Source organism: Ceratotherium simum, chromosome 18 (genome assembly GCF_057802395.1).
Source record: "Ceratotherium simum simum isolate JZ-2026a chromosome 18, ASM5780239v1, whole genome shotgun sequence".
NCBI lineage: Eukaryota > Metazoa > Chordata > Mammalia > Perissodactyla > Rhinocerotidae > Ceratotherium > Ceratotherium simum.
Window position 1 is genome coordinate 44104641 of NC_141917.1, and position 13763 is coordinate 44118403.

Genomic DNA, 13763 nt, shown 5'->3' on the forward strand with positions numbered 1-13763 from the left:
AAGCCTCTAGAAGGAACCCAGCTCTGCCAACTACTGGTGCAGGTAGATTCCTGACCTGCAGACCTGTAAGATAATAAATTTGTGTTGATTTAAGTCAACAAATTGTGGTAATTTTTTTATAACAGCAATAGGAAACTAATCCAGCATAGTCACCTCCTGCCTCCTTCACATCATAGCCTCAATCCCACTGCTGTTGGGATGCTTTTCTTTGCTTCCTGATTAACTCAAACCATTTTCCAATTCCCAGTAACACACACTGTGGCCTCACTTTTTGGGACTTGGATTTTGAGAAGTCCCAATGTGCTCTCCAGTGTTTTAGGGAAAAAGAAAGCCTCTGTCCTATGCAGGTGCCACTGAGCCAGGCAGACAGGCAGCTGTGCAGGGGACCTGAGGTGATGGGCCAGGCTGTTGGCTTCTGAGAAACTTGCCTTAACTGGGAAACTTGATTAGTTAATTGCATGCAACTCTCTGTGTTGAATCACTTCTTGCCACCCCTGAGCCTTGAGTAAAATCTCTATAAAGCATTTCAGGAACATGGCTGCAGGTGTGCTATAGACTTTCAAGGGGAGTTAAAAGAAATGTTTGGGCCAGGGTGGTAAAGCTTCCCCTTGGAAGCTAGAGTAGGGGAGGACATAGTGATTATTAACTTTCCTAGGGGATGCTCACCTGCAGGGGAGAATCCAAGATAGTCTTTCTGGGAGAAGCATGTCTTGGCCATAATGGTTTCAAAATGAAATTTCTTTATGATGTGAATGCACCTCACTGTACCAATCACTGCTTTTCAACCCTAGGTCTGGGGACATGCAATAAAAAGAGTGGAAACTTAGGAGCTTGGTGAAACTGAGGACTGTCGACCCTGGGAATAAGCACAGAGGCAGCCTATGTGAAGTTAGCTTCCTAACAGGGGGGTCATTGCTCCCATTATGCCCAGCCAGGTGCTCAGTTACATTTAGCACAGGTACTTAACAGTTAAATAGCATGTGTGTCTTTTGCTATGTCCCATTGTCATCATTAGATGTTTAGTAACTGCTAAATACCTCTATGCTGAAGAATTCGCGTAATGCTTTTGATCAGCTATAAAACAGAAGTAGTTTTACAAATTGCATTTCTTGTAATGAGCTTAAAATTCTTTGAAATACCATGTGACAATTGCCCCCTTTTAAGATAAAAAGAATCAATCATGACTAGTGAGAGTAGACCAGATGTGGCAATTACCTGCTACACACCCAAATCTCAGTAACTGTATCTATAAGCACAAAGAAGAACCAGTTTTTCAACACAATCACAAAGCTGGCTTAAGCTTAGGAAACAGTTTGGTTATTTAAGTAATATTTTGGAATTCAAATGTTTATGCTAAAACCATAGAGGTGTCTGTGGGTAGTCCAGTAAGTAGGACTTTGTAATTCGTCAACTAGCTACCAAGTAGTGCTTTGTCTTGAAGAGGGATCGGACAAGATAGTAAATTGAGGGCGGAGGTTGTAGGAGTGCGTGGTTGCTTTGGAATTAGTGGTGGTTGTGAAAGTGTGATGATAGACTGAAGGTGATATTTGAGGTGGGAGGGTATATCTGACAAGAGAGAATAGAAGCGGGAAAAGAAGGTAGGAAAGGGACAATCCACCCAGAAGGCAATGCTCTCCATCGGACCCGTGTTTCAGGAGTGCTGACATCCCGGGAAGAGCATATCAGAAGAAAGAAGCAACAGGTACATTCATTTTCTCCCGTTTGCCCTCCCTTTTTCCTCCATCTGTATCTCCTTAGCACATTAACTGTTTGGAAAATACAAAGTGATTCAAAAAGAATTGATAAATTGAATTTTTTTTTTTTACTCAGAAAGTAGATTTTATGTAAACAAGTAGTCAAATCGAGTTTGTAAAGGAACTGTCAGAGTTATGTCCATAACCTCACAAATGCTCAATATGTGTTCCTCATGTCACAGTACATATTAGTCCTGTCATCTGGTTTACCCCCGATCCTTTCAGGGCGTCACTATTGATGGCTAGACAGGCAGCCATGGTGCATTCCTTCGTTTCCTGAAGGTACCAGGAAGAGCTGATTCCAACTTGACTTCTTAACTACAAGTTAATCTATAACCTAGTTACTGAGTAACACATTTTTGAAAGTGTTCAGTCTTTTTTGAATAACCCTGTACAACTTCATTGGATTTATACCTGTTTGTAGGCTACTCTTGAGTCCCCTTGTCTCTCCCAGTAGCATTCTGGTTTTGAAACCAAAAAACTAAGAGTTAAACTTAGATGTTTTAATATAGTGTGCAGTCATTCTACAAGGGATAGGAGCGCTTGTGAAAAAGAAGTCATTAAATGCTAGAAACACACATGGTATTCATAATTAAAGGGCATGGCCCAGTTGTTTACAACTTGCATTGTGATTCAGAGCAAACTCAGAGGCTTCAGGAACAAGGCTCTTTACTTCTCTGAAATGTGTGTTTTGTATTATTATGGATTTATTGAAATTCCAGGACGCTCTTAGGAACTTCATGCTAGCCAGATGAAGGACTCAGAGCACATTTGTATGTGCTCCATATGGGGAAGTAGAGAAGCCACCAGAAATCAATTTCGTTATTCTCTTTTCTATTTCTCATTTTATTATTGCAGCCAAGGACATGGAATGTCTTGGTAGATTGAACAGATGTATATATTGAGTCAGAACTGAGAGACACAACGTGTCGTTGTCTGAGATTTCTAAGAAAGTATTGTGATGAGATTATTCAAATCACTGAGCAAATATAAGAAGTGGGAAGTGGCTTCGTAAATCCAGGAGTGAAGACTAAATCGTTTTTGGAATGGTTTGTACTTAACTAATTGAAATAATAATGTTGATCTGGTTTGAGCACTTTTATTGAAAACTCAAGAGTTTTATATAGGGTCAACCTGTTTTATATAATTTCCTTGGGATTAATTTTCCTTTTCAATTTGAAGTGCTCAATCTGTTTTACATTTAAATTCAAGCCTAGTGATGAAGAGTTGAATTATTTGTTAGTTTTATTAGATTTGGATTTTTTTTATGGGTAGTCCTATTAGTTTTTCTAGAAAGAATCTACATAAGAGTGCTTCTTTATACCATTTTTTTTTCCTGAAATAAATCAAGTATTGCTAAATATGTTATGCCTCATTATATTAGTTTTGGCAATGTGCAATTGGTCAATATTAAAAGAATTAAACAAAGAATTAGTGGAAATGCTGCAGATTTTCCTTTGGAAGAGGATGAGTCGTCCAGGTTATCTACACCCTTAAGTCTTGTTAGAATTATATTAACTTAAGCACATTCCCTGGAATAGCCTGATATTTCATCACATTTTAAAGCATGTGTTTCCTTTCTAAAACTGTAAGCCTTAATATTGCTGGGGCTGGAAATAAAAATTTCAAGTGTCAAAAATTTCTCATATTGGAGTATCAAAGAGAACAGACTTCACCAGTGTGAGTGGTTGATGCTTTAGAAGTTCCAAGCAAATGTTCACTTTCAGCTGAAATTCTATTCCATCTGCCTGGTGAATCCATGTGAAGCATGTCACCTTCATGCCACAGTTATTCTTCCCTAAGTGTAGGTCCTCAACTAAAAACCTAGGAAACATGCCTCATGGAACAACACACCAAATGGGAATCATTTAGGTGGGTTCCATTCCAATGTATTTCTCAAGGCCTTGGTGAAAGATGTATACTTGAGATTTCCTAGAGGAACATAATTAGGAAGTGTGGGAAAGGGAGAATATGATCAATCTAATCTGTTATTCCTATCTTGCAAAATCTTTTGATTCCTTCCTCTATATTACAACATGGAATTTCTAGTATCTCAACTTCATCTGATAGGGCCCACCACTTAGTCCAGGTTTCCATCAATCGTTGCAGCACACAATTAGAACCATTACCGACTCCTAAAGCTATCGCATTAAAAATCCAGTACCCTCACCAAGAAAATTCCTAAGTATAACTTCAGCCTGATGTAAAACTATGCTTTTCCCTCTTTAGCAGAGCACTCTTTGTATCAGTTTTTTCTCTTTACATAGAACACGATGTGTACACAAATTTCCAAGATTTTTGTCTAAAGACATTAGCAAAGTCCTGCAGTTCTTTTTTTGCATGTAAGCCTTTTCTTCCAGGTTTTGGCTTCAGAAGTGAGCACCCTTGGTCACATTGGGATCTGACTCTAGGTCTAGAAATGATAGAGGTGACTGTGGTGTGGGGGCATGAAATGAGCTGGTGTACTGTTTCCTCCTTCCCATCCATTCTTTTTCTTCTCTGTCTAGCCCTGTGCTTTTGCAGGCTGACCTCTAAGGACTACATCACCTGGCCTCCCTTGACCTCTGGCTTCTTAATTGTTTAGACAAGACACCAGCAGAGGATCTTGGGGAGTGAAGGGGAGGAGAATTCAGAGCTTTTGTTTTCCCTTCCTCTTCTTTCTTTTGCCAGGGTCCTCGTTGAGACTGTATTCCTCTGTAACCATAGCTCCTGTTGGTTGGCCCTCTCCCCTGAAGCTCTCACTGAGTTCAGGTCACGCCTCTCCCTTTTCTTGCTCCTTCGGGCTTAGTGATGATAATGGCTTCCTGCTGTTGTTAGCACTGGGTGCCTCATCATCCCTTACTGGTTCCTTAATTCTGCCTAGACCTCTGTAAATAGTTTTAAATCAAATTCTCTTCAGTTAAAACCCTTTGGGTGTTCCATATGTTACCTACAAGGACCCTAACTGACAAAATTAGCTTTTCCTTTCCAGGAACCTCCATCAGGTAAGGCTGTTTCATTCATATTTGCACAACTAAATGATAAAGGCCTCCTCAGATGAAGAAAAGAGATTGCTCTGGCTACAAGGGGGCATGCTTGGATATTTGGAGTCTCCAAGTTCTCAAATCCTTCTAAATAGCTGCACTCCAATTCTTGGGGCCCCTTTCTTTCCATCATTGTCCCTAAATTGAACATGAAAGTCCTAGTGAATCTGTGAATTCAGTCAATGGAATTTGTTTTTAAGTACTTCAGGATTATGTCTCCAAGAGATAAAAGATTCTTTTAGCTCAGTCTGTGCTTTGAGATATGTGTAGAGATTTTTGTTAGTTATTCTCACTTTTAAGCTGGCCAGGGCCAATAGAAGCAGCCATCCACCCCTCAACATAGAATTACTCATATCCTTTATATTGTTCTGTGACATTGAAAGCTTGATCCCCTATAGGATGGCCCTCAGACAGCACTTCGTTTTAAGTGATCCCAAGAAATATTTTAATGAACTGTTTCTCCACTGTTTGCCATGAGCTGCAAGATTCCCTTTACTGAATACTAGTGGGATTTTTACTGCCTTCAGCCTGAATTGGGCCAGATGACCAATCCTATATTTGCCCATTTCTTGAAGGGCAAATTCCATTCCTTGGCATCAAAATATGTTTCAATCAGCATACTTGATTGCATGTAAGAGAAATTGCATTTAGATAGATAGTTTAAGCCAGAAAGGAAATTTTTGGAAGGATGATGAGTAGCTCACAGATTCCATTCTTGGAAAATAGACAGAAACTAAGTGAAGAGTCTAGAAAATAAGAAAATTAGCTAAAGTTATGTCCAAGCAATAGTCTGGTTAGGATTCTACCAGGGGACCGTGCCGTAGCTGTTGATGGCTTCCCTGTGTCACTGAGGGTATGTATAATTTCTCAACAGTTCTTGTATATTTCAGTCACTTTCTCGGGTTCCAAGTCTCAAAAGCCCAGAATGGAGCATCTGATAAACTGAGCCTAAGCCCTAGCTGCTAGTGAATGAGTATAAGCCTGAGCCTTGCCTCCCACCAATGTTCCCACAAAAGGGAATTCTTGCTAAATTAAAGGAGCGTTCAGTTGCTGGTTAGCTAAAAATCAAGACAAAAACCAGATGAAGCAATCAGTGTCTGCCTGCCTGACTCTCTGAATGGTAAGAGTCCTTTTGTGGGGCCAGAGTTTGAGGAGCAATCAAGCAGATTGGCTATACTTTTTGGTCATAGTGACTCAAATATGGAAATAATGACTACTCAAATTGGTGATGGTTTGAACATTATGATGGGCATCATTTATAGTCTAAACTCCTTCTCTCCCTTTCCTCCTTCTCCCTAATATCCCAATTAGTTACAAAGCTTTGTTGATTCATATTTCACACTATCATAGAGGTTTGATAATTTTATCTTTTATTGTTTATAATTTGGCTGATTAGTCAAATCACTAAGTGGCACACCTAGTGTCAAACATCAATAAAAATAGTGCTAAGACCAGGTAAAGGGGAATATTGTTCTTTTCAGTTGTTATTTTACCATCTCTTTCTTTTTCATTGATATAATTTTCTTTTCTCTGCTCCATCTTTTCTTTCCCAGAGTCCACCAAAATTTAAAAATTGTATATTTTTTATTTTTTTTGCTGTAATTTCTTCCATTTTGATAAAATTGACTATTTAGCCAAGGACGTAATGTGTTTATTCTCATCATTAAATTAATGCCATTTTTATAATAAATAGGAGGAAGTTCTATATTTCTTCTGGCATTTTACCAACTCATTATTTAGAAATTGTATATTTCACCTACAATAAGCTCCTAAATTACTCTGATAATTGAAGATTTATAAAAAGCTTATATTTCTGTGGAAACCTTCCATTTATGAACCATAAACGCTGCAGATTACCCTAGAAGAGCCTAGCATTCCCACTGGTGAGCATGACTTTGTCTTCACTGGTGAGGCCAGCTTTTCCCTTGTTATCCCGGTATGGAAAAAATAAATAATGATGAGTAGCTACTATTTCTCAATTAGAAGAAGAGGGGATGGTATTTGGCGATGTTCTGAGTGGGTCACAGAGAATATGCAGGAGCCACGAAGTTAAAGTACCATGTTGGTGTCTGGCTTTCTCTGTTCACTGCCAACCTATAAAATAGCTAGGAAAATGTTTTCTTACTGCAATACACCCATGAAGGGAACATTAGCAGGAACTTTAATCCTTCACACTGGGTTTGAGTATCTTTGTCCTTCTTCACCAGACACTGTGTCATACGGTATGTGTATAGTTACAGATGCCTCATTCCTAATTCCAGAGAGAACAACTTAGCTTTTGACTTACATGTTGTCAAAAGCCATTAAATAAGATTTTCCACTTTTCAAGTGGTGTTAGGGTGTTGTCTAGATAAAATATCTGTCATCATATCACACTGGCACATCTGTTGACTGGATTTAACTGAACTTAAAATTATAAGGTGATTTGGACAGCAGATTTGGAATGGGATGAAAAAACAAAGCAGGCAGCTCAAGAAGGCTCTATAGTCTATTACTTATGGTGTTAGCTTTAAAAAAAATGACAGCTATAGTTCAGACAGGTCCTTTCATATTTAAAAAGGAAGTCTTAAAGTATCAATTAATTTTAATGAGCAGTCTCTCTACTGATATGTACATATATATCCCTAAAGACTTTCCAACTGTACTTATTAACATCTGGAAGCAGTATTGGGCAAACCACATGCTTAGTTCCTAACTTCAAAAAACATTTTTTGAAAAGAATCTTTTGTAAATTCTGGAAGGAGACTGTGAATAGTTACCAGAAAAGCACACTTTTCAATTTATTATAATGTCCGAGTTATTAGGGAGTCAGATGCCTGAAACACAACTCTAGAGCAATTTGGAGCTTAGAAAAAAAGAAAATATCAGCAAGAATGTGAATAGATTACAAGAGCTGAATATACTATTGTACTCACTAAAAAGGCTTTCTTTCTTTCTCTCTCTCTTTCTTTCTTTCTCTCTCTCTCTTTCCTTACTTTCTTCCTTTCTTCCTTCCTTCCTTCCTTCTTCCCTTGCTCCCTCCCCCCCCTTTCTTTCTTTCTTTCTTTTCTCCCTTTCTTTCTTTTTTTCTCTCTCTCTCCCTCCCTCCCTCCCTCCTTCTCTCTCTCCCTCCGTCCCTCTCTCTCTCTTTTCTTTCTTTGTTTCTCTCTTTCTCTCTTTCCTGCTCTCCCTCCCTCCCTCCTTCCCTCTCTCTTTCTCTTTCTCTCTCTCTCCTTCCTCCCTTCCTTCCCTTGCCTCTCTTTCTCTTTCTTTTTTTGGGCTAAAATTTCAGCAGCTATATAGCTAGCAATCACTCCAAAAGATGAAGTTGATTGGTTCTTTGACCAATCAGAATGGGAAACTTTTATTGACAAGCAAAAACTTTTAAAATCCACTCTGTATGTTGAGAAGCACGGGAGAAGTGTATGGAAAAGGAAAGAGAAAAGAGGAAGAAGTGAAAAAGAGAAAATATGCCTCAGAGGAAAGACAACAGCAACAAAAGTGGCAGACACTAGCAGACAAGGAGCTTAGAATAGAGTGGTAAGGAATAGATAATGCAGAACCATGATGTTCACGATGTACATTAGAATCCATGAATTTGCTAGTTTATTCATTCAAACTGTGTTTATTGAGTTAATACTATGTGCCTGGCACTAGGGAAATCCTGGAAGAGTCAAAGGTGGATAAATACTGTCTCTGTCTCTGTCCTCCAGGTGCTCGTTGATGGGTGAGGGTGGAGAGTATGGATACATATTATAGGTGTGATGCTATATGCATGCAGGTGATACAGTGGGAGCACAAAGAGGAGAGTATCACTTTTCCTTGGAAAAGGGGGAGGGAAAGCTAGAAAAGGCTCTATAGAAGAGGAGACACTTGAACTGGGCCTTAAAGGTTATGCAGTTTTTTATAGTTTCTGGCATGATCCAATGGAAACATTCAAAATAAGAATTAAACACCCTACCAACCCCCAATAAGTAGTAATCATAATGGTGCCTAAGCCATCTAAGAAAAGTTTTTATGTTCAATACAACTTGTGTGTGCTTTAGACTTAACTCAGTGAACCCTCCTTTGATCACCCTGGCTTGAACTGTCCTTATTTGAATTATCACAGTACCTTGGACCGTGTTTAGTTCATGAACCACCCTTATCATACTGCACATAGTTTCCCCCGCTACTGGATTGTAAATTCCCCAAGGTCTTTGAAACACTTTTCTAGTAAATTCTGGCATAGAGCATTGAATTTATAGTTGCAAAATGAGTGAAGAAAATGTCGTAAGGCCCTTGTCACCTCAAAGGATAATTCTCAATTATCTAGAAAATATAATACTCACTTCTAGGGCCTTCTCTATTACAGAATTGTGAATGTAAGACTCAACCTGTATCCTAGCACTACTTTGTCTCACTATTGAAAAATAAGTACATCTGAAAGTTAGGAAAGAAGAGTGTAGGCATTGGCTTTGGATCATGTATGCTTTCAAAAAATGTTACCTGTAATTAGGAAATAACTGTTTGGGGAGGATTGTGGTGCAGCCCAGTCCTAGACTGCTACTTAGAGTGGATCATCGAGGGAGAGTGGGAATCTCAATGGTATGAAATTCATCTGTGAAGGCTACCTCAGTGCTGTTCCATCTGATGAACCACTGGTGAATAACAAGTCAATTGTATTAACTAAATACATGGCGTTGATTTGAAAACATAAAATTGTGAGATGGAGTGTTTCCTTATTAAATTTATCTATCAGTCAGTCAATGTTGATGAACAGGAGAATATCCAAAGACCCTTGGTTTAAATTTTTGTTTCCATTATGAAATCCATATTTTCATCTAATGATCCAGGGCTCAATAATTCTCTCTCTTGGAAGTTCACCTTACCTGTCCCATAAATTTTCTGTGGGTGGAGAGATCTGTTTTTTCTGGTATTTGAGAATGTAGGTCGGAGTGTTTGTGAGAACTGTTCTGCAAATGAAAAGTGTTGCAGCATATAAATCCAAGATATTATTATTACTGACATTATCTCTGCCTACTAATTACCTGAAGACCAGTTCATCCACTAAGCCTAACTTTTAAATTGAGATTACAGGAATTTATAACCTTATCTGACTAGCCATATTTCTTTTTTTTTTTTTTTTTTTCGGTGAGGAATATTGTCCCTGAGCTAACATCTGTGCCAGTCTTCCTCTGTTTTGTGGTGGGATGCCACCACAGCATGGCTTGATGAGCAGTGTGTGGGTCCGTGTTGGGATCCAAAGCCGTGAACCCCAGGCCGCTGAAGTGGAGTGTGCGAACTTAACCACTAAGCCACCGCGCCACCCCCCATCTTTCCTTTTTTAAAATTTTGCCTTTTAATGTTTACATGGTCAAATGTACCAGGTTTGACCTTGTACGTTTGTAAGTACATGGATGAGTAGGTCACACATGTAAAAAGTGATCCTCTCTGAATCATTCTAGGTACATTTCTTTGGGAAGAATGAGGGGAAATAACAGGAAATGCAAGTATGAAGCAATTTTAATTTATTTAAAATTAACTAAAGAAGAAAAGAAACTCCAAGTCTTATAAAATAAAGTGCCTTTGGAGATTAATTTTGGTTAAACGCCTTTTAAAAATTTTATTGTCAGATAAAAGGAAATAAGGAACAATCAAATTCTTTGAAAAGTTTTATTTTAAGCAAAAAATGCTTAAAGCCTCCAATTTAGAGCTTTAAAGCACAAGTATAAGCTTCCCAACTAAACGGAAAAGAGAAGAAATTTCTCTTTCCTGGGAATCTGATAATGCCTTAGTAAGCAACCCCCCAAAATATTTTAAAGTTTTAAGAAAAAACCCTGAAAAATACAAATAACCTGATATCCAGATAATCAGAAATCACAGCATAGATTGACATAGATGCACTAGTACTTAAAATTGGTTGAAAATCATTGTTGGATTCATTAAAAAATTTTATACATTAAAGGAAGATACATTGATATTTTATAAGATGTTAGTACCTTAAGACACTCAGTATAAAGAAGTATTTCTAGCTACTGGACGTAATAAAGTAGAATTATTCTAAAATATTTCCAGGAATAAAATTGGAATTACTATGCTGGAACTAGGATTTATAATTTACAAAGATGCTGCGGCTATGTTTTTCCACAGTGAAATCCGTGATAAGAGAAATATCCAAAATTGTGGCCTACAGAAATTATTCAAGAGGTGTTATTATGCTAAGAAATAGAAATAAAATTATTCCTATCAAACTGTAGCATAATGACATTAATTTGATATTACAATATCTCTCTATTTTAAAAGTTAGGCATTGTCTATAGTTTTGCTGTTTTACAAGTAGAATGAAGTTCAATAAGTAAGATGTTAAAATGTGTGTTTGACCAGCAGAACTCTATTCTGAGCTGGAAACTTAGTTGATTTATAAACAACATTAATGGAATGTTGGCTGTTTCATTATGCTTATTTAAAAAGGGAAACAATTAAAATATGAAGCTACTAAAATAATTACTGTTGGGAAGTTAAGAAATTCACATTAACTGTTTAGATAGCCAGATTTATCAGCATATTTCAAGATATAAATATTTTATTTCCCTGGTACTTATGCATATATGGATATTTTTGACCCTTATAATTCATTATATCTGTACAAAGAAGTAAAATAAAACAAAAATACTAGTAAGACATATTTGCTAAATACATACACATTTTTTACAAGGTTATATGGCATATTGTTAAATATTTTAAGCAAGAGCTAGTTTTTAAAGCTTGGAAATTCTAGTTATCCATTCTGAAAAGACATTTCTCATGATTTTACTCCTTGTTACTTATTTTCATTTAAGCAAGTCTACGTTTCTTTGAACCCTAGAGGTGAGGAAAATAGAATATGGTATCAGAATTAGGTCAGTAGAGGTCAAGATGTGGTTAGCTGGGCAGGAGCCCACCATGCTTGGATGGAGATGAGTTTGCTGCTTTATACACTAGCAAGAGTGGACTATTTACCTTGACTCAATTGAAAGTGGATGAAAGCAGTACCATCACTATGGCCTAGAAAGAGAAAATGTAAATTCATTAGCATGGAAGCCCATTCAGAAACATTTTCTATGAACAATGGGAGGACCAGCCTCATCATATTCCTGCTTACTGATCCACATCTGCTGGAATGTGGACAGGCTGGCCAGAATGGAGCCTCCGATCCAAACAGAATACTTCCGCTCTGGGGGAGCTATGATCTTGATTTTCATGGTGCCGGGTGCCAGGGTTACGATTTCCTTCTGCATCCGGTCAGCAATGCCAGGGTACATAGTACTGCCTCCAGACAACACAGTGTTGGCATAGAGATCCTTGCGAATATCCACATCGCACTTCATGATTGAGTTGAAGGTTGTCTCGTGGATCCCATTGGACTCAATGCCCAGAAAGGAAGGCTGGAAAATGGCTTCAGGGCATCGAAAGCGTTCGTTCCCAATGGTGATCACTTGCCCATCAGGCAGCTCGTAGCTTCTTTCGAGTGAGGAGGATGTGGCAGCACTGACCATCTCTTGCTGAAAGTCCAGGGCCACATAGCACAGTTTCTCTTTCACATCGCGAACAATCTCCCGCTCAGCTGTGGTGGTGAAATTGTAGCCTCGTTCTGTCAGATCTTCATGAGGTAATCAGTGAGGTCTCTGCCAGCCAGATCTAGACGTAGAATGGCATGAGGCAGGGCATAACCTTCATAGATGGGCACAGTGTGCGTCACCCCATCCCCAGAATCCATCACGATGCCTGTGGTCCGTCCGGAGGCGTAGAGGGACAGCACAGCCTGGATAGCCACATACATGGCGGGTGTGTTGAAGGCCTCGAACATGATCTGGGTCATCTTTTCCCGGTTGATCTTGGGGTTGAGGGGTGCCTCGGTGAGGAGGATGGGATGCTCATCTGGCGCTACACGGAGCTCGTTGTAGAAAGTGTGGTGCCAGATCTTCTCCATATCGTCCCAGTTGGTGACTACTCCATGCTCAATGGGATACTTCAGGGTCAGGATGCCTCTCTTGCTCTGGGCCTCATCCCCCACATAGCAGTCCTTCTGGCCCATGCCTACCATAACCCCCTGGTGCCGGGGACGCCCAACCATGGAGGGGAACACAGCCCGGGGGGCATCGTCACCACCAAAGCCTGCCTTGCACATCCCTGACCCATTGTCCACCACCAAGGCAGAAAGCTCATCATCAGTCATGGTGCTGGCTGGAATCTTCCAGAGAGGTGAGCAGAAGTTAAATATGGAGTAAATACCAGACTATGATGCGCAAGGGAAAGAATGAACAGGCTGAAAACACTCCAGAACTGCCTTCAGAGAGGGGAGCCTGTGCTGTGATGACAGGTATTTAAAGGTACACACTGCCCCCCCCCCGCCATGTCCTATCCCACCAGTTCCCAGCACTTCTGTGTGGGGTTGCCTTTGAGGTATTAATAATGATGATGATGATTATACAAATGATTAGTAGACCTTCCTTCATAAAGAGAAAATTGGCTACCAAGTGGCCAAATCTCAGTTTACTGTAATTAGGCAACCCACACATGGCTGTCAGCCTGCTTTGGTGCAGTCTCTAGATAGCTATGATGATGCAATGGGGGATATAAAAGCAAGATGAAAGAAGGCTAGTGCTGGGCGTGGGTAACACAGCCAGAAGGACCACTCCCTCCTCAGTTTACCCTCTGGGTCCATTTTCTCCACACTAGCTTTAACTTTTCATTCTTAATATATTGTTCTCATGAGGGGTCCCACTCTGCAGGCTTCACTTTTCAGAATTTTCTTTCCCATTAGATTCCTAGTCCCACAGGATGTCATTATGTTAGAAACTGTTTTGATGAATGAAAACAATGAATGGCCAAGGGTGGCCTGACAGCTGTGATTATAATGCAGTTGTGTTGTACAAAATTTAGGGATATTTAAAGGACTTCTAATCCACCAGAGATCAAGTAAAAGCAATAAAGTGATCAACAAAGTAAATCACTACAGATTTTCTTTCCTTATATTAATTTCTAA

General features: G+C 39.2%; 1 protein-coding gene across 1 annotated transcript; it reads right to left on the minus strand.

Annotated features, from left to right (window-relative positions):
- Nucleotides 1-11823: 11823 nt before the first annotated feature.
- Nucleotides 11824-12953, minus strand: ACTBL2 (actin beta like 2). Its single transcript, XM_004422838.3, is given in 2 exon segments — nucleotides 11824-12377; nucleotides 12380-12953. Coding segments are annotated over 2 exon segments (1128 nt in total).
- Nucleotides 12954-13763: the final 810 nt, after the last annotated feature.